The sequence below is a fragment of the Hyla sarda genome, chromosome 1, assembly GCF_029499605.1.
Source record: "Hyla sarda isolate aHylSar1 chromosome 1, aHylSar1.hap1, whole genome shotgun sequence".
In the NCBI taxonomy this organism is placed as follows: domain Eukaryota; kingdom Metazoa; phylum Chordata; class Amphibia; order Anura; family Hylidae; genus Hyla; species Hyla sarda.
In genome coordinates this window covers 83,824,096-83,846,226 of record NC_079189.1, presented here as the reverse complement: position 1 = coordinate 83,846,226, position 22,131 = coordinate 83,824,096, and the positions used below count along the sequence as shown (strand labels likewise).

Genomic DNA, 22,131 nt, shown 5'->3' with positions numbered 1-22,131 from the left:
TCTGTAGGTCTATGCAATTAAAATGATACCCTACTTTTATAGGTTTGATTTTGTCTTAATTCTGAAAAAAATCATATCTACATGCAGGAAAATTTATAAGTTTAAAATTGTCCTCTTCTGACCCCTATAACTTTTTAATTTTTCCGCATATGGGGCGGTATGCGGGCTAAATTTTTGCGTCGTGATCTGAAATTTTTTGCGGTACCATTTTTGAATTGATTGGACTTGTTGATAGCTTTATTCATTTTTTCACGATGTAAAAAGTGACCAAAAATACACTATTTTGGACTTTGGAATTTTTTTTGCGCGTACGCCATTGACTGTGCGGTTTAATTAACTATATATTTTTATAATTCGGACATTTCCGCACACTGCGATACCACATATGTTTATTTTTATTTACACAGTTTTTTTTAAATGGGAAAAGGGGGATGATTCAAACTTTTATTATGGGAGGGGTTAAATGATCTTTATTCACTTTTTTTTTTGCAGTGTTATAGTTATGACACTGCACATACTGATCTTTTACATTGATCACTGAAACCAGTAGGGATGTCCCGATACCATTTTTTTTACGACCGAGTACGAGTACCGATACTTTAATTCTAGTACTCGCCGATTCCAATTGCGAGTACTTTTATTTTAAAGGGAATCTGACAGCAGGGTGATCCGGTTTCTGGCGCTGCTTACCGTATGATATGTGGGTCCTTGTTGTGCACAATGGAGGCAACTGCTGTAGTATGAGCCAAGATTTCTCTCTTCTCCATTGGACAGAACAGGGAATTTGCATTGGCGGTGAGACCTATGACCACATGGTGAGCAGCAGTAGAAACCGGGTCACCTGCACTATCTGCCTATAAATTCAAGTTAGTGCAGGTGACTCTGCTGTAAGATTGTCTTTAATAATAGGTAGTATCCCCTTGAAGACATTAGCAGCCGCCCCCCTTGTAGACATTAGTAGCAGCCCCCCTTTAGACAGTGGGCCCCCATTTAAACAGCAGCAGGCCCCCCCTTTAGACAGCAGTGGCAGCAGGGCCCCCCCTCTAGACAACAGCGGCAGCCCCCCTCCCTCCCCCTGTAGACAGCAGGGCCCCCCGTTTGGACAGCAGCAGCAGGGCCCCCCGTTTAGACAGCAGCCCCCCTTCCTCCCCCTGTAGACAGCAGGGCCCCCCTTTAGACAGCAACAGCAGGCCCCACTGTAGACATTAGTAGCAGCCCCCTCCTTGCAGACAGCTCACCTGTGGCTGTCCTCTGTTGGGTGCTGCAGCTCCACTGTCCCGTCCTCCTGATGGTGTCCTATTTCGCTGTTCTCCCGTCCTCCCGATGGCGTCCTATGGAGGAGCATGTGACATATACGTCACTCTGCTTCCTCCGTAGCTTTACGCTGGGCGCAGGGGAGGAAGTGGAGTGAAGTGTGTGTCACATGCTCCTCCATGGAACACTATGATGCAGACGGGAGAACGGGGCAGCGGAGCGGCACCAGGTATCAGACATGGTATTGGGGACATTAAACGGGTCCCCGATACCATGCAAATGGCTAGTATCGGCTCCGATACCGATACCAGTATCGGGACATCCCTAGAAACCAGTGATCAATGATTCTGCCGCTTGACTGCTCATGCCTGGATCTCAGGCACTGAGCAGTCATCCGGCGATCGGACACCAGGAGGCATGGTTCGAGACCCTCCTTGTATCCCAGAGCGATTCACGATGCAGCGATTTCGCAGCGGACATCCCGAACAGCCCCCTGAGCTAACCGGCAGTGATTTACTTTCACTTTAGACACGGCGTTCAACTGTGAACGCCATGTCTAAAGGGTTAATAGCGCGCGTTGTTAGAGGCTGGGCCCGACCCGCATCGTGGCCCCGCGTTATAGAAAGGGAAAGGACTCCGGATGTACCGGTACGTCCTTGGTCCTTAAGAGGTTAACCTTGACCATTTGCTCAAACAATAAATGAACAAGCACAAAGCAAATATAAAGTATCAGCTGGGATGTTCACAAAACAATCGAGTCGTAAAACGTAAAAAAAAAGGCATACCGGCTTTGTAGGATGATCGGACCAGAGGACCACTGGCAGTGTACAGGAATCCTAGCTCATTGCCTATATTTTCCCAGTGTTTAAACTTTTCAGGCGTGACATATTCTTCAACCTGCAGAAGACCAAATAAAAAGTTACATGTAAAATAAACATTAAAGCATGTTTAGTGGAATAGTTTTTCCTCTTAGCAGTTAAAATGACTGGTATATGTACAAAGAAAATCTCACTGCATGATGTGGGTGTTTGGTTACCTTGAGATGACGTTTTGTTGGCTGCATGTACTGTCCAAGGGTCAAACAGTCGACTTCTGCTTCACGTAAAGCTACAGGTATAAGATACACATGATCAGCTCCATGGTTATCCCAGTACATAGTGGAGATATATCCCAACATTTACTTCATTTTACTCACCTGTCATGGTGTCATAGACTTGTTCTTCTGTCTCTCCTAGCCCCAGCATAATGGATGTTTTTGTTACAATGTCAGGGCGAACATATTTGGCGTGCCTCAGGACACTAACAGATTGCTCAAAATTTGCACGAGGGTCACGGACTTGCCTAGAAGTATATTGAAATCAGAATGTCATTGCATGCCTTTAAATATCATGATGCCCAGCAGCAACTATATAAATCATAAGTTAAGGCTCAGTGTGTGTTGCGTTGGAACAGTGTTACTGCAGCTCTAAAAAAGCATACCTCCAATTATATTGTCAATTTTATGAAAAATTGTCCAGCACTACTCATTTTCTTAAATTACCTTAATTAAAAATTTGGTGCCCAAATGAGTTGCCGTTCTTCCCTTCATATACAACTGTGCATTAGGAGGGGAAACTTCCCACTCTGTCTCCAAGGCAAAACTCAGTGCCATAGAATCATATTACACGGAGTCTCCTGCTGAAGACGGAACGGGAAGCTTCACCTCCTATTGCACAGTTATATACAGTGAGGACATATGACATTTTACCCCTATACTTTGGATTAGGGATATGATGTCTAGGGGCAGAGTACCCCTTTAAATTCAGAGACCTGTGTATTTCTTGATTATAATGTTATATTCCATCTATGATTAAGTGACGATGTAGGGGCTGGGTATACCGCCCCACATATTGTTGTTTATACCTGCACTCTATCAGATATAGAATATCATAATATAGATGGATGGACAGTTTATATAATATTTAATAGAGAACATGTCACCAGACACATGAGAATATAAATTGCCAACTGTGTCCTGTATCATTTGGTAGTATTTCTTAAGGCTAATGTTTTGTAGACAGATGACTATCATGCAGCATTGGGCACCATAGTCAATAGTCTATAGATGCTATATGACAGAGCTTCCCATATCCACAGCACCCGTCTCCACATGGCGCTGGGTCACACGCGGGAGACGGTGCTGTAGAGAATGAAGTCCAAGAATTCAACACTCTCCTTACTATAATGACTCTTGAAACGGATTACCCCAAGGGTTAACATTAAAGTATGATGAAAAATAAAGTGTCAAAAATATCCACCTCCTCTCTGTTCCAAATAAATATGGTGTCATCTATGTATGGTTTAAATAACACTACATTGGATGTCCACCTATGGTGGCTATTAGGGATCGACCGATTATCGGTATGGCCGATATTATCGGCCGATAATCACGATTTTGGGCATTATCGGTATCGGCAATTATCTTGCCGATAAGCCGATAATGCACCGCCCCCCGCACCGCCCCGCGACCGCCACCCCCTCGACCCGCCGCACCGCACCACCGACCCACCGCACCCCCCACCGTGATGCTAGGCCGTATACCGGTATGGATTTTTTCCCATACCGCTATACCGGTCGGGCCCCTCCCCCACCCTCCCAGTCAATAAAAAAATTAAACTTACCCGTAATGGGGGTGGTCCGGGCCATCCATCCATCGTTCCTGTAGCGTCCGGGGGCGTTCCGGGTGGAGGGTGGTCCGGTTCGGGCTGTCCTTCTCCCACGGTCTTCTCCACTCCGGGCAGGCTCCGGCCTAGTACGCTGCATAGACGCCGCTACGCCGTGACGTCAGGTGCGTCGCTGTGCACGGGCGTCACTGCGCAGCGACGTCAATGCAGCGTACTAGGCCGGAGCCTGCCCGGAGTCGAGAAGAGGCCCGCCGGAGAAGAAGGACAGCCCGGACCGGACCACCCTCCACCCGGAACGCCACCGGACGCTACAGAAACGATGGATGGATGGCCCGGACCACCCTGGCAGGTAAGGGGAGAGAAGCGGGTGGTGGTGGCGGCGGCGGCCTATGCCACTGCAGATCATTGATTTAAAGCGCCCGCTTTAAATCAATGATCTGCAGCAGTGTCGCAGGGGGTTAAATAGCCGATAACTTATACCGGAATATCGGTATAAGTTATCGGCTATCGGCCCTAACCTGCACCGATTATCGGTATCGGCCCTAAAAAACCGATATCTATCGATCCCTAGTGGCTATCAATAAAAATGTTTTCAAAAGCCCCCACATCAACAGTGATGATGATGACCAAGACGACAATGATAACCAACCATGGCAGTATAGTTCTAGCTGCCTCGGAAAAGCTGAAAAAGGATGGTTATCTGTATTGCTATAGCACGCTGAGAGCCATATTGAGAGCATGAAGGAAACAGATGAGTACAGATAAAAGAAACTTCCAGAAGGTCAACACGGTCACTGCAGCACTCCACTAATAAGTACAAAAGAAAAAGGAGTAACACGTAGCAACTCACCACTTCAGTAGAAACTTGTTTAATAGTGCAGGTTGGCGTACAGCGGACACATAACAACGGGAACGGTGTGCAGGGAGGGCTAGACGTGGCGGGGGGAGCTCGAGACGATGGATCCTATTTCGCGTCCGGTGACGTTTCTTCCGGTCCCTGGGAGCGGAAGAAGCGTCACTGGACGCGAAATAGGATCCATCGTCTCGAGCTCCCCCCGCCACGTCTAGCCCTCCCTGCACACCGTTCCCGTTGTTATGTGTCAGCTGTACGACAACCTGCACTATTAAACAAGTTTCTACTGAAGTGGTGAGTTGCTACGTGTTACTCCTTTTTCTTGCTACATACGAATGTACTTATCTTCCACACACGTATAGCACTGCACTTCACCGGTCGGGAACGGATAGGTCTTATTATTCCGCCACAGAATTGAGAGCCATCAGTCAGCTGTGCCAGGTCTTTCTGACTCTTTACTACAGACTCCACTTATAAGGTTGCAAAGATACACTTAAAGGGGTTATCCAGGAAAAAAACTTTTTTTTATATATCAACTGGCTCCAGAAAGTTAAACAGATTTGTAAATTACTTCTATTAAAAAATCTTAATCCTTTCAGTACTTATGAGCTTCTGAAGTTAAGGTTGTTCTTTTCTGTCTCAGTACTCTCTGATGACACGTGTCTCGGGAACCGCCCAGTTTAGAAGAGGTTTGCTATGGGGATTTGCTTCTAAACTGGGCGGTTCCCGAGACACGTATCATCAGAGAGCACTTAGAAAAGAAAAACCTTAACATTATAAGCTCATAAGTACTGAAAGGATTAAGATTTTTTAATAGAAGTAATTTACAAATCTGTTTAACTTTCTGGAGCAAGTTGATATTAAAAAAAAAGTTTTTTCCTGGATAACCCCTTTAAAGACTGTGAGAAACAAGATTATCTGGTTAAAATTTATATACATAAATAAATAAATAAATTCAGACAGATCCCTGGATGACTTTCCTTCATTCACTTGCTACTACTTCCTCAGGAGAGTTACATGTGAGTGCTCACTTGCGATTTCTGCAATTCAAGAGAGATTTTTTCTTCGCATTCTTCATACAATGAAGGCAACAAAGAAGATAAATCATTTAGAAAAAGAAGGAGAGAAGGAGGAGGACAAAACTGCCATCGAGCAAAGAGATAATGGGCAGGAGACTGAGAAACCAAAGAAGAACAGGTTCTTAGGTCACCTGCGAAACCTCGGGACCTGGATGAGAAAAACTTCTGACAAAGAGAAGAGAAGTTTGAGTGAACTCCCAGGACCCAGCAACATTAATGTGATGGACAGCAAAGGTAGGACGTCTTATAATAACCAGGGACTGGAGAAAGACAAGAAAAGGCCAAGTGTCTTAGCCCATCTGCAGACGCCATGGAAGTGGCTTGCTGACCTAAAATGGAGAGGATCATATGTACTCCACGAAGGAAACCCCATACATCTCCTCCGTAACAGGTCACAAGGCATCAGCACAGGAAGCCAAGAAATGTCCAAGGGTCTCAGTCATGCTACAGGCACCTTGGAGGTGGCTTGCTGATCTAAAATGGAGAGGATCATATGTGGTCAGAGAGGAAATCCCAGTACATGTAAAGAGCAGGAAAAAGATGATGAGGGGGAACATACCATCCTACAGCCTGGTACATCATCTAAAACAGTCCCCCTATCACTACACTGCTTCACTTTACACCGTATACTTGGTAAAGGAGGTTATGGCAAAGTCTACTTAGGAAGAGAAATCATTCGAAAGGAATATGTGGCCATTAAGGAAACAAAAAAGAAGTGGTTCACAAGATATGGACACACGTTCATAGAGCGTGATGTCCTACAACTCTCCCACCAGTGCCCTTATTTAATCCATGGCCTGGCAGCCTTCCAATCACTACTCAGTGTCTACTATGTTATGGAGGTGGCCACCAGAGGGGATCTGTATGACTTTATCCTAAGGTACAGTCCTCTTGTTGTCAGAACAGCAACATTTATCACAGCGGTGGTTTGTGGCATACAGTTCTTACACAGTAAAGACATTGTCCATAGGGACCTCAAACCGGCAAACATTTTTCTAACCCAAGATGGTCACATCAAAATAACAGATTTCGGGCTTGCTGCGAGATATGTATTCCTGAAGACCAGAGGTACACCAAGGTGCGCAGCCCCAGAACTTGTAAAGAACAAGGAACATGGGAGAGGAATGGACTACTATTCCATGGGCGTCATCCTATACAACTTGCTAACTGGACGGCTTTCAGTTTACACGATATCTGATATATTTTACCCATGGTTCCTGACTCCAGACTCAGTAAACCTCATAAGTAGACTGCTTTGTAAAGACCAGTTTCAGAGGTTAGGAGTTACATGTGATATCAGGAGACATCGTTTTTTTTTCAGACATTAACTGGAAAGATGTGGAAGCCAGAAGGATGAGACCACCAGCCTCCATGACGGCAGCTCCTGTTATGATTTACCCAAATGCTGAAGAAACTGGGCACCTTGTGGAACAACCATTGGAAATCACAGCTGAAACTCACAAGATCTTTAATGATTTTAGCTTTGTGTGTCCTGCATGGTCGGATTATTATCATCCTATTATCATTCAGACTGAGGACAATTGCATGGGTAAAAGGCTATTCAGGAAAAAAAAAACTAATACCCTAACCACATCCATGCCCTATATGATTGGTCAAAGTCTCCTTCTTCCACAATAACTGACCTTATTTTCTACTATCTTTGCAGTCAATAAAGGCTGTGACTGCCAACATTTGTATATGTGTTTCTTTATAATGATGGTTGGGAAGCTGGGGACATTACAACACTATATTATATACCTGTGTCTATATGGCTAATACCCAAAGTATCCCAAAGGGAGATATTTATCAAAACCTGTGCAAAGGAAAGGTTGTCCAGTTGCCCATAGTAACCAATCAGCTTGCTTCTTTCATTTTGAACAAGGCCTCTGCAAAAATTGAAGAAGGGATCTGATTGGTTGCTATGGGCAACTTTTCCTTTGCACAGGTTTTGATAAATCTCCCCCATTATGTCTGGGATTCTGATGGTTCCTGTTCTCTCCAGTATTTTATCAATAAGGCTGAAGAGTTACCATATAGTACCACCCACACTGCATTTAGATTTATAAGCTACTGACATTTTTGGGGTACTTTTAAGGATAAGTGTTTTGCATAGAAGATTCCAGAACACAGAGACAAGATCTGTTTTTAGCCTCTGCATACACCCAGTATAACTGGAGATCAGAGTTAAAGGGTAACTCCCATAAAAAATAAATTTTTGCTATTGCACTCCTTATGGTAAATAAAAAAAAAAATTTTAATATACGTTTTAAAAAAAAAATGACGTTTTCTATGTTTTATTTGTTCTTAAAAAAAGCTCAAGAGCACATTTCCCCCCATCTTATACACAGACTTAGGACCAAGGTCCAAACACAGAAAGTGCAGCCTGGAGGGCTGGGGGGGGGGGGCTGTCCAGCCTCATCCAATCATAGCTCCTCTCACACTTAACTGCCACATGCTGTTGGTTGGACACCCCCCCCCTCCCCTCAGCACTCCAGGATGCACTTTCTGTGTTTGGACCTCGATCCTAAGTATGTGTATAAGATGGGGGAAAATGTGTTCTTAAGCTTTTATTTTTTTATTTATTTTTTTACTTGAAATTTTTATTGAAATTTTTCAAACACATAAACCAAAGAAAATGACAAGCAGTTATATCAATACGGCCATGCCCGCAAAGATACAGAATGGTGTATACAAAGGGCTTACAACAAGCCGCTATGGCATATGAACAAACTAAAGGTCGATTCTACAAAAAATAATCTACCGAGCCCAAAGGGCAGTACAAACACCAATAGGAGAGGGGGGGGGGGGGGTGAGGGAAGGGGGAGAGGAGGAACACCGGGGGGAGGAAGAGTTTGCTTCCAAAATTTAGCTATAAGGGTTTTGGCGGCCAAGGCGATATACATGAAAAGTTTGAAGGGTTTCTTAGAGAGGGAAGGATAGGAAAGATAGAAAAGGTATATTCGGGGGTCTAGAGGGACAGATACACCCAAGGAGCCTAAAACCAAGCGCTGCACCAACTTCCAATAATCACCCAGAAGAGGACAGGACCAGAAAATGTGGAAGACTGTACCCAGACCCACCCCACAATGATAGCATTGAGGAGGGATAGTAGGATTTAGTCTATTTAAAAGCTCAGGGGTGTGATACCAACCCATGATCATCTTATACTGGGTTTCCTTATAAGCTGTGCAGATTGATGCCTTAGTTGCCTTCTCCCAAATAATACGCCTTCTCCCAACGGCCCATATAGCGTCTCACCGCTATAGCGTCAGGGGGCTGAAGGAGTAGCGAGTAGATGTCGGAGAGAAGACCCCGCGCCTGAGGTCCCCCACGGCACAACCTTTCCTATCCAGTAGGTGGAGAGACCACAGTAGAACCAGTTGTGGAGGTCAAAAAATGCCAGAGTTGCAGGTAGTGGAAGCGCTCAGACAGGGGGGAGATCCGAACGAGAGCCCAGCTGTTCAAAGGGTAAAAGGGAGCGAGACAAGGGATCTACAACATTAGCCCAGCAGAAGAGGCCCCGAGAACCCCACTCCTGCACCATAAGGGTGGACATGCCCGCCGGAAAGGTAGGACAGTAAATGAAAGACCTTAAGGGGGAAGAGGGGGAATTTAAGCTTAACTTCCTAGAGCAATAACCCCAAAACACATCTAGAGAAGGACATAGGGGAAAATTTTACAAAACCTGTTCAGAGGAAAAGTTGCTGAGTTGCCAATAGCAACCAATCAGATCGCTTCTTTCATTTTTCACAGGCCTTGTTAAAAATGAAAGAAGCGATCTGATTGGTTGCTATGGGCAACTCAGTAACTTTTCCTCTGGACAGGATTTGATAAATCTTCCCCATAGGACCCAGGAGAGGAGGGGGAGGGACCAGAGAAGAGAGTTCGGGTGGATAGGGGCCAACCATAGCTTCTCCAGCTCCATCCAGCGGCTAAAGGCATGGTAAGAGGACCAAGCCGCAAGATGGCGCAGGTGTGCAGCCCAATAGTACTTAGCTACATCGAGAACAGCCAGCCCCCCCATAGTTGTACTGGCCATCATGACTGACATCAGCACTTGATAGCAGAAGTGGACCATTTAAAGGAGTAGTTAGAGCGGAGAAGAGTAGAGACAGAGGGAGGGAAGTTAATTGGGAGAGCCTCCGATTCAGAGAGGTTGACCTTATAGCCCGATACAACACCATAATCATGTAGGACCCTATAAAGAATGAGAAGAGAAAGTAAGGGGCGGGAGAGTGTAAGGAGAACATCATCGGCAAATAGGCAAATTTTGAACTCCCTATCGTGCGCAGGGATACCAGCGATGTCCAGATCCCCCCTGATCATAGCAGCAAGAGGTTCAATGCACAAAGCATACACCAGGGGGGACAACAGGCAGCCCTGTCTAGTTCCGTTGAAGAGAGGAAAAGTAGGAGAAGGAACATGAGGAAGTTTAAGAGAAGCAGTAGGAGAGGAATAGAGACCCCACAGTGCAGTAAAGAACTTACCAGATATTCCAAAATTTTGGAGGGCCACAAAAAGAAATGGCCACCCCCAACCTATCAAAGGCCTTTTCCGCATCTAGGCTAAGAATCAGTGCCTGATCAGACTGTCCATTGATCAAGTCAACCAGATCCACTACTCTCCTCGTGTAGTCTCCCCCCTGGCAACAGGGGATGAACCCGACCTGATCCTTATGGTTGAGGGAGGGAAGAAAGGAGCTGAGCCTTACTGCTAAGACTTTAGAAAAAAGCTTTAATTCCGAGTTGAGGAGGGCAATAGGCCTGTAACTGGAGCAATCATGGGGATCTTTGCCCGGTTTGGGTATAAGGGTAATTAACGAATGGAGAAAGGACTGCGGGATCTCCTCACCCCCATAAAAGAATTGAAAAGAGGGACTAGTTTAGGTACAAGTACAGAAGAATAGGTCTTATAGTAGAGATAAGAGAAACCATCAGGCCCGGGGAGCGACCTGCCGGGAAGGATTTTAGGACCTCAAGAAGTTCCTTACCAGTAATAGGTGCGTTTAGAACTCCACGATCGGCCTCTGACAGAGAAGGTAAGCCGCATCTGGACAGATAAGAATCAAGAGCAGTGGCACACTCCCTCGGGTCAGATGGAAGTTGGGAAGGGAGAGAATAAAGGTTAGAGTAATAGTCAACAAAGAGGCGGGAAATGTCAGCAGGATGATAGTGTAAGACACCCGAGTAATCCTTTAAGGCGGATGGAGATTGGGCAACAGCACGATCACGAAGGCGTCTGGCCAACATAGTGTGGGCTTTATTACCTTTCTCATAGAAATGCTGCTTGGCATACAACAGCTGCCTCTCCACCCTATGAAGCGCCAGATCACCCAGTTGAGCATGCGCGGCCACAAAGCGCCTCAGGGTAGGAACAGGAGGAGAGGAGAGTAAGAGAGCCTCCAGGCGGACTATCCTGCCAATTGCATGCAGCGCGTTGCGTGTCGACAATGCACAATGTAGTACCAGTATCAGCATTAGAAAAGCTGCAACCATCCTGTGCCAGTTCATTCCCCCCCCATTATCACACCCTGTGCCATTATATTCCCCCTTCTCTGATGCTCCCTGTGCCATTATATATTTCAGCCCCTCCTCCCCCCTGTGCCATTATATATTTCAGCCCCCCTCCCCCTGTGCCATCATATATTTCAGCCCCCCCCCACCCCCCTGTGCCATTATATATTTCAGCCCCCCCTCCCCCCTGTGTAATTATATATTTCAGCCTCCCCTCCCCCCTTTGCCATCATATATTTCATCCCCCTAGGGCTGCAGCTAACGATTATTTTAATAATCGATTAGTTGTCGATTATTTTATCGATTAATCTGAACAAAATGTCAAAAAGCCAAAAAAAAGGGGTTCAGCTGATTCTACTTGAAAAACTATGTACAATGGCCATATTAAAAGTTTCTAGCATGTGATGTGACCAAACAGCAATTTTTTTAAATATTTTTTTTTTTACGTTTACGCCGGTTGCTGTACAGGATCATTATTAATGATCCTGTACAGAAACCAGCGTAAATTTGATACTGGCGCATGGGTAACTGTCTGAACTATAATATTTTTTTTAAATAATTCACTAATATTTTAATAGTGCAGACAGTTAGCCATGCGGCAGTATCAAATATGTAAAAGAAAAAATTATTTTCCTTTTTAAGGTATAGCAATAGGAACTAATTTTTATTGGGGGAGCAGTTAATTTCCTTTTTTTTTTCTTCTTTTTTTTATATAGCACATGTGTATACACATGTGTATGTGCAGACTGCAGACCATTGCTTTTACAGACCCCTCTAGACAGCAGCCCCCCTCCCCCCTTGTAGATAGCTCACCTGCAGCTGTCCTCTGTTGGGGGCTGTCGCTCCGCTGCACAGTTCTCCCGTCCGCATCACGTTGTGCTATGTGATGCGGACGGGAGAACTGTGCAGCGGAGCGGCAGCCCCCGACAGAGGACGGCTGTAGGTGAGCTGTCTACAAGGGTGGGGGCTGCGGTCTAAAGGGAGGCCCTGCTGCCGCTGCCCAACATGTCCCCACTGCTGCCTTGCTCCTAGCACACCGCCGGGACATGTCTATTCTCTGCTGCTCATCTCTGTACCCGATGGAGATGAGCAGCAGAGACTATACATGTCCCGGCGGTGCGCTGATTGCACTAGGAGCAGGGCAGAGGTGGAGACATGTCGGCTTCATTCATTCACTGTCGCCACTGATGGCAGACAACGAATCGGGCGATTATTGGAAAACGGGATTCTTCGACAATGAATCCCGTTATCGATTTTAATCGTTGCAGCCCTACAGCCCTACCCCCCCCACCCCATTATATATTTCAGTCAGCCGGGCGTGAACTTAATTTTAATAATAGGAGTGAATATTGGGTAATGGGCGGGATTATATAGTCTGGGGGGGGGGGGGTGTAATAAGCACATACGCCCCACAGCAGAATATTTACACCTCCTGACTATATAATTCTGCCCATTATCTAATATTCACTCTTTTTTAATGGACCAATGGGCATATCAAAAAAATGTAAAAAGTTGTGTGACCAGTGCACCCTAAGGCACTGATGGCGAACCTGTGGCACGCCAAGCCCCCTCTGTGGGCACGCGGACATAGTTCGCCATCAGGGCCAGCGTTAGGGCGGGGCAATCCAGGCAATTGCCCAGGGCCCCCATCCTACAGGGGGCCCCTACGGGCTGCTCACTGGCAGGTCCTGGGGGGGGGGGGGGGGGAATCTGCCATTGAGCAGGCTGCAGAGGGCCCCGTCACATTTGGGACATCCCTGTGTCCCGAAAGATCCTTTCGGGACACAAGGATGTCCCAGTTACCTTTCTGCGGCCCCGCGTTAACTTTAAAAACGCAGGGGCCACCGGGAGGTAGCGCACACAGGGATGTCACTGACGTCCTGTGCGTGCAACGATTGGCATGGAGGAGCGGAGCAACGAGGAGGAGGACACGCGCGCATGGTACGTTACCTGCACGTCATATTCAGTGCTCCGACCACTGCTCCTCCGGTCTCAGGACCTAGTGCTATGGCCTGTAGGCCATAGCAGTAGATTGTGACCCCTGACCAGAGGAGCGGTGGACGGAGCACTGAAGTGTATATACTGAACTGTATATGGCTGAAGGTTGTATGTCTGTGGGGGAACTATACTGCACCTAATGAGGGGGAACTATACTGCACCTAATGTGGGGGAACTATACTGCCAACCTAATGTGTGGGAACTATACTGCCAACCTAATGTGGGGGAACTATACTGCCAACCTAATGTGGGGGAACTATACTGCCAACCTAATGTGGGGGAACTATACTGACAACCTAATGTTGGGGAACTATACTGACAACCTAATGTGGGGGAACTATACCGCACCTAATGTGGGGGGAACTATACTGCCAACCTAATGTGGGGAACTACAACCTAATTTGGGGGGACTTATACTGCCAGCCTAATGTGGGAGAACTGTGCTGCCAATCTAAAATCTTCAATTATGGCAACTGTATGAGTTGTTTTTTTCTAAACTTAAACCTCAGTATTCTGATTTAATTGCTGTGCTGGCACTTTGAGGGGATAAAAATGTGCATGGATTACGGTTTGGGCACTCAGGCTCAAAAAGGTCCGACATCACTGCACTACAGCCTATTACAGAAGCTGTCAAATGCAAAAATCTTTGAACAGTCAATAAAATAGTGCAGTCTGTTATAGTATTAAATCTTTTTTTCAGCACATCAACCTAAGGGAGGTCAGGGGGACTCTTTGTTTTTGCCTCTGACAATAAAAGGCTGTGAACATGTACATCAGAAGCTCTCCTGGTGTACACTGTAAATGAAGCCCCTAAAAAGATAAGAAAATACTCTTATTAGTGTTTAAAGCATCCCGCAAAAAAAACCAAACCCAAAAACGTTACTTCCTAAACATGTACATGTAATTTTTAAGTCTATATTACCCATATTTCACAAAAAAAAATTCATATTAAAGCTGCTCAATGTCTTTTCCATCTTGTCAAAGGGAGGGGGCATGTCCCTCTCTTGCCTGCACTGTGATGACTCCTCCCCCTCCATCACTCACTCTGCTGACCCACTGCTCTCGGAAGCGAGCCTGACAGCCCTGCTCTGTAACCCTTCCCTCTCTGGATTTATGCTGTATACACACACACACACACACTGATTATTGGAGATTGCCTGTACTCTACCAAAGACATTATGGTGAGTGTATAACTTAGATCTTCCTGTCATTCATGTGTGTCATCTTTAGGCAGTCCTGTAATGCTGGGACTTGTAGTTTTGAAATGGTTGGAGGTACGGTGTTTGAATAACTTTTTTACAGCAGTGTTGCCTTCAGCTGTGTGTTTACAGCTTTTGCAAAACTACAACTACTAGCATGCTCAGACCACTTTCACTGTCCAGGCATGCTTGGAGTGGTAGTTTTGCAACATCTGGAGGCACGTTTGGTAAAACCCTGTGTTACAGCAGTGATGCTACAGGCTGTGTTCCTCCTGCAGCCTTGTCAATCAGCCATCTAGTGTCCATGACCCTTGGACACACCCATGCTACTGTGGGACTCAGTGTCCCAGGAAGTAGGGGACCCCTAGTGGTGGGATTTTCAAAGGCAGTTTTCTTTAATAAAATGTGAATTTTTTTAAAAGAAGTATATTACAAAAAGTAGATCTTTTTATGCTTACCGTAAAATCTCTCTTTCTCGGAGGATCCATTGGGGGACAAAGAGACCGTGGGTATATGCTGCTGCCACTCGGAGGCTGACACAAGCAAAAAAAAGAAAGTCGGCCCCTCCTGGCAGGATATACCCCGCCTACAGACTCTGAGCTAATCAGTTTAGTCCCAAAGCAGTAGGAGAGGACTGACAAGGAAAAGAAAAAAAACAGCAACTGTCCGAGGGAACCACAGACAAAAAACAACCGAACCAAGCCCCGGACAGGCAACTGAACCAAGGACACCAGAACAAATGGGTGGGTGCTGTGTCCCCCAATGGATCCCCCCGAGAAAAATATTTTACGGTAAGCATTAAAAAAAAAATAAAAAAAATCGACTTTTCTCGGTTGGCTCCATTGGGAGATCCAGGGACCGTGGGACGTACCAAAGCAGTCCCTGGGGTGGGAGAGAACCCAAGCAACTCAGGTGGAAGGCTGGGCCACAGCCGCCTTCCACACCTTGCGACCCAAGCCGGCGTCAGCAGATGCAAAAGTGTGCACCTGGTAAAATTTTGTAAAAGTCTGCAAGGACGACCAGATGGCCGCCTTACAAACTTGCAAGTCCGAAGCCCTATTGCGGAGAGCCCAGGAAGCTCAGACGGATCGAGTGGAATGAGCCGAGACCCGGAAGGGTGGAGTCTTCCCTTTGCAGCGGTAGGCTTCTGAGATGGCAGAACGGATCCACCGCAAAATGGTCGAAGCAGGAAATCCCTGACCCTCCGGAAGCTCAAAGAAAGAGTCACAATGACGGAAAGATGAAGTGACTGAAAGGTAGATCCGAACAGCCCGAACCACGTCAAGACAATGAAGCAATCATTCTCTGGGATGGGACAGAGCAGGGCAGAAGGACGGGAGGACTATATCCTTATTCAGGTGAAAAGAGGAGGAGACCACCTTAGGTAAAAACATGGGGATCAGACGGAAAATGACTTTGTGCTGGTGCAGGACCAATAGGGGGAACAGTAGGAGAGAGCCGCCAACTCTCCGGATGGAAGTGACCGCAATGAGGAAGGCCACTTTCCAGGAAAGGACACGAAGAGAAACGTCCCGGAGAGGTTCAAAGAGAGCACCCACCTTGTAATGCTCTGAGAACCAGATTCAGAGATCCCACAGAGGAGTAGGGGATCTGTACAGTGGAGCCGTTTGAGCTACGCCCTGCAGAAAAGTGCAGATGTGAGGATCGGACGCCAGAGGGCACTGAAAGAGAATGGAGAGCCGACAACTGACCCTTAAGAGAACTGAGAGCCAAGTGTTGCTCCAGTCCAGACTGTAAAAAGGAAAGAAGGCGCGGAAGGGAGAAGACAACTGGTGACACTCACACCATCGAAAGTAAAACCACCAAGTACGGTGATAAATCTTCACAGAAGAAGGCTTATAAGCCCTTATCATTGTGCGGATCACCTGGGGAGAGAACCCCTTGCCCTTAGAACAGTGGTTTCAACCGCCACGCCGTCAAATGTAGCAACAATAAATTGGGGTGGCAAAGGGCACCCTGAGAGAGCAGGGCGGGACGAACTACGCAGTGGTACGTTGGCCACTAGGCAAACGACATCAGCGTACTACGCGCATCTGGGCCAGTTCGGAGCCACGAGAATGGTGGAGATGCCCTCCGCTTTGAGCTTTTGCCGGACCCTGGGAGGAAGAGGAGGGAAGACGAAGTGCGACCAGGGCATCACTAAGGCATCCACGGCCAGAGCCAGAGGATCATGGGACTTTGCGACGAATCAAGGAACTTCCTGGTTGTGGCGAGACACGAAGAGGTCTAGGTCCGGAGTCCCCCAGAGGTTGCAGTTTTCCGCAAACACCTCCTATTGAAGAGACCACTCGCCGGGGACAGCAGAGGAGCAGCTGAGGAAGTCTGCCTCCCAATTGTCCACCCCCGGAATGTGAATCGCCAAGATGTCTGAGTTCTGCCCAGAGCAGGATCCTGAAGACCTCGGACATCGCACAGGGGCTGCGAGTGCCACCCTGGCGATTAACATACGCAACAGCCGCAGAGTTGTCCGACTGGACCCAAACAGGACGGTTCTGGAGAAGTTGCTCCCAATGGAGGAGGCAAAGGTAAACCGCCCGGAGTTCCAGGATGTTGATGGGGAGAAGCTTCCTGAGAGGACCAACGGCCCTGGACTGTCTGATCCCAGAAGACTCCAACCACCCCCCTCCCCCAACCGCTGAGACTGGCGTCAGTCGTGATGACCTGCCAGTGAAGAGGCAGGATGGACCATCTCTGTCGAAGAAGAGGAGACTGGAGCCACCATAGAAGGGACTGGCGAATCCTGGGGGGTTAGAGAAGAATCCTGCGATCGAGGGAAGGCAGAGACTTGTCCCACCAGGACAGGAGGGCCAGTTGAAGAGGGCGGTGATGAAACTAGGCGAAGGGGGCGACTTACATGGCCGCCACCATCCAACCCAGGACTTCCATGCAGAACCGAATGGAAATTAGAACAGGACGATGGAGAAGATGAACGCCTGCTGACAGAGAGCGGTGCTTGTCAATCGGGAGCCAAAGCCGTGTCGAACTGGAGTCCCAATAAGATCAGGGACTGGGTGGGAGTCAGGTTAGACTTTTCCTGGTTGATCACCCAGCTGAAACAGGTTGATCACCCAGCTGAAACGGGACAAGATCTGTAGAGTGAGAAGGAGACTCTCCTGATTTTGGACCCTTGATGGAGCCTTGATCAGGAGGTTGTCCAGGTTGTCCGGTGGTATCGTGATTATCGGCCGATAATATTGGCCAAACCAATAATCAGTCGATCCCTAATACTCACCCTGTCACCTGGAATACTCACCTAGAGGCAACTTTAGTAAGCTAAGGTGTCGCCTGCATCATGCCGGGCTGAAACAGTGAGATGAGCAGGTATATAGGGGGATCCGGACCCAAGGAACAACCCCAAGTGCTGGCCGGTTGCGAGAAGGGGTTAACAGTGCAAAATCTATGCCTGTGCTCCTTCATCGCATATAGGGGACCAGATAGGGCCATGCTCCTCAACCCCCACCTGAAAAAAAGGAAACAAAAAGGGAGAAAAAAAACCTAGAAAAAAGCTAGAAAATAAAAGAAAAAGCATAGACCAGGTCTGAAGAACTCCAGATCTGTGTCTGCCTCCTACTGACACTAAGCCAAAACTGATTAGCACAGAGTCTGAAGGCGGAGTATACCCTATTGGAGGGGCAGACTTTCTTTTTGTTGCCTAGTGTCAGCAGCATATACCCAAGGTCTCTGTGTCCCCCAATGGAGCCAACCGAGAAAACGAACATATAAAAAGATTTGATATCTGACAGTGCCCATTTAAGAAAACTATGGTGGTAAATGTCATGCTTGCGAAGAGATTGTGATTACAAGAAATAAGAATGGGATAAATGGAATACTACCTTTGTAGAGCTGGGACGGTCTCCACATTATGGGCAAAAACATCAAGTCCGGATTGGACAATGGTTTCTATAGCTTTCTTATCACCACGGAAATCTGGCGTTAGACATTCAATAAGGATTTTGAAATTCCTGAGAAAAAAGGCATTAAAGTGGATTTGTACAGAAGATCAGAATACTACTGAGAAGGTTACTGTAATTGAAAACAACTTTTGACATGTCGATCGGTGGCTTATCGCAGCAGGTCACACTCCTGAGACCAGCTGCGATTGTAAGTTATTAGCTGAGGAAGTCTATTCCAGAAATGTGCAGATCTCTCGACTGGCCAGGGAGCAGAGTGCAATGCTGCCCATTTTCCAGGTAATAACTCACAATAGCAAAGGATCTCAGGAGTGAGAATTGCTCTGAACTCAGCTTTTAACATGTCAAAAATGGTTTATAGTGACAGTATTATTTGATGGCAAAAGCCTTATTTTAGATACCAAAAATGTATAGCACGAGTGGAACCTTTATTAAGGGGTATTCCAGCCCTTAAAAATGTAACCCCCTTTCACAGGATAGGAGGAAGGTGGATCAGCACGCGCTCTATGCCTTGTTTATGGAAGTGCTGGAGATACCGAGTACATTGCTTGAGTATCTCCAGTGCTCCCAATAATGCATGGAGCACTTTCTGGCTCACCACTCCATGCAGCAGGGAGTGTTAGGGCCCCGTTTTAGAGATCTTGGGGATCCCAGAGTTCTCTACAGATAAGTTTTAAGTAGCTGGAATACCCCTTTAACCCCTTTCCGCCCTAGGATCTCCGCTGCAGGAGATGGCCGGCGGAACCCGGCTGTCAATCACAGACACAACTGCCAAGACAGGGATTGCATCGGTCTTGGCAGCATTAACCCCATAGATGCAGTGATCAGTCCTGACCACGGAATCTATGGGGTTGACAGGGGGACCCCACAGGATCCCGTTGGTTGCCATGGAAGCAGTAGGCCAGCTGATTGCCAACTATGTGCCTAGTATGGCAGCCTGTGAGGTGCAGCCATAGACTGGATCGCAAAGGATGTTAGTCAGTGTAGTACTGACTGTAATACTGTGCTGTAGCATAGTATAACATGTAAAAAGTGAAAATAAAAAAAATAAAAGTTTTTAAATTAAGTGTACAAAAAAAAAAATGCCCCTTAAAACCCTATATTATCACCCCCCCCACAAAAAAAAAAAAAAAAAAAAGCCATACCCTATACATAATAGGTATTTCTACAAAAATAAAAAATATAAAAAAATAAAAAGACACAAATTTTGGTCCAAAATGTCGAATAAAAAAAAGATCAAAAGGTAGCATGAATTGCAAAAATGGTACCAATAAAAAGTACAGCTTGTTCCGCAAACAATAAGCCCTCAAACAATGGCTTTGGAAAAAAAATTAAAAAAGTTATGGCTGTCAGAACATAGCAACACAAAAAAGGGGAATATAGGATTTTGTTGAGAAGAGGAAATAAGAACCTAAAAAAAGCTATACAAATTGGGTATCGCCACAATCGTACTGACCTACAGAATAAAAATGACATAACTTTTACCACACAGTGAATGTCATTAAAAAAATATCTTAAAAAAAAAAAAAAAAAGCCAGAAATTTTTCATAATATTTTGGAATTTTTCCACAAAAAATGCTGCATCAACAAAGATTTACCAGTAATATAAAGTACAATATGTCACGGAAAAACTTTCTCAGAATCGCATCGCTAAGTAAAAGCATGTCAGAGGAATTACGACCAAAAATTGGGCTAAATCTAAAAACAGGCGGCGTCCTTAAGGTGTTAAAACTCAACACCACATAACACAGCCGATTATTGTAGATGTGAGATCATAAGAACTGTTTATGCTCCTGACTGTTAATTTTACAGTCCTGTATCAAGTGAAATCTAACCAAGGCTTTACTTGTGGGAGCTGCAGATCACAGCACAGTTTATTATGAAACATCCAAATAGTAAGATTTTGTATGAATAACCAGGAGTACATTTCTACAGGATGATGCAGCCGAAAACCACAGCATTGCTTAACGTACCTCTCTTTCAATAGAGACACTGTTCTTGCAAAGTGTTCGGCTCCTCCATCTGGAAGATCTAGACAAGAGTAAAATGAAAACTGAAAAGGCGGAAAGAGAAAAATTACACAGGACAAAACTTATAAATACATCTAGATATCTTTGCATTACTATGTTGCATGGTAAAATCGTATTTGTTTTATTGCAGTTTTGCAATGTAGTTATTGGCTGCAATGTTTTTACAGGTGAAGGAATGTAAGAAATTTTACTGCACTAAAAATTCTAGAAATACTCCACCTAGTGGCAAAATAAATTAAAAGCAGAAGATGATCAATAGGAAATCAGAAAAACTAGGTTTGGTTCACGCATAGTATTTTGTTCAGTATTTTTAGCCCAAACCAGAGAGGAGTCCAGCCCAGAGAAAACTATAATAGAAGGATTTGCAAATATTTCTGTGTATTGGGCCCACTACTGGTTTTCAGTAAAAATCACAGTGTGTGAACTTAGCCTTAGGTCATGTTTACACAACGTACAGTCGGATTTTTTTCGGCTGTAAACGGCTAAAAAAAATAATAATAAAAAAAAAAAAAAACACAAACGACACAGCTTTTTGCTTTATGTCTGTTTTCTCATATAAATGGACAGAAAAATATCCACAAAGCCAAAAAGGTGTGTGAACATAGAAGAAAGTAATGTATGTTTTAAGGGGCTCTGTGCGCCGAGGACAAGCAGGGCTCTGTGCGCCGAGGACAAGCAGGGGCTCTGTGCGCCGAGGACAAGCAGGGGCTCTGTGCGCCGAGGACAAGCAGGGGCTCTGTGCGCCGAGGACAAGCAGGGGCTCTGTGCGCCGAGGACAAGCAGGGGCTCTGTGCGCCGAGGACAAGCAGGGGCTCTGTGCGCCGAGGACAAGCAGGGGCTCTGTGCGCCGAGGACAAGCAGGGGCTCTGTGCGCCGAGGACAAGCAGGGGCTCTGTGCGCCGAGGACAAGCAGGGGCTCTGTGCGCCGAGGACAAGCAGGGGCTCTGTGCGCCGAGGACAAGCAGGGGCTCTGTGCGCCGAGGACAAGCAGGGGCTCTGTGCGCCGAGGACAAGCAGGGGCTCTGTGCGCCGAGGACAAGCAGGGGCTCTGTGCGCCGAGGACAAGCAGGGGCTCTGTGCGCCGAGGACAAGCAGGGGCACTGTGCGCCGAGGACAAGCAGGGGCACTGTGCGCCGAGGACAAGCAGGGGCACTGTGCGCCGAGGACAAGCAGGGGCTCTGTGCGCCGAGGACAAGCAGGGGCTCTGTGCGCCGAGGACAAGCAGGGGCTCTGTGCGCCGAGGAAAAGCAGGGCTCTGTGACACACTCACGGCTCACACAGCAGGATGATTGACAAGCCAGGAGCCCTGCTTGTCCCCCTCACACTTCCTGTATTTGGTCTCCTCAGAGACACGCAGGCAATAGCTGCAGGGACAGCCAATTTTCACCCAAAAATATACACATTTTGTAACCAATGTATTTTACAAATATACATATAATGGTATTATCTACATTATATAAAGTTTTTGTTGACGACAGGTACACTTTAAATCTTCAAAAAACAAACAAACACATCACTAGCACACAGGTACATCTAAGCAACACAGAACTGGTACTGAGAATATAGATTTATTCACATTAAGAATGTGAATGCAGCCGACATGCAGTATA

General features: G+C 46.3%; 1 protein-coding gene across 2 annotated transcripts in view; it reads right to left on the bottom strand.

Annotated features, from left to right (window-relative positions):
• LIAS (lipoic acid synthetase) overlaps nt 1-22,131 on the bottom strand; it is a 37,569-nt gene that overhangs the window by 6,336 nt on the left and 9,102 nt on the right. Inside the window, exons 6-10 of one of the 2 annotated variants that reach the window (XM_056556913.1) lie at nt 20,465-20,522; nt 18,414-18,542; nt 2,450-2,595; nt 2,291-2,361; nt 2,040-2,151 (exon numbers count right to left, since the gene is read on the bottom strand). In XM_056556913.1, the coding sequence (XP_056412888.1) occupies nt 2,040-2,151; nt 2,291-2,361; nt 2,450-2,595; nt 18,414-18,542; nt 20,465-20,522 (516 nt within the window). The remainder of the gene's footprint in view (nt 1-2,039; nt 2,152-2,290; nt 2,362-2,449; nt 2,596-18,413; nt 18,543-20,464; nt 20,523-22,131) is intronic. The other variant, XM_056556922.1, reaches the window with a different exon arrangement.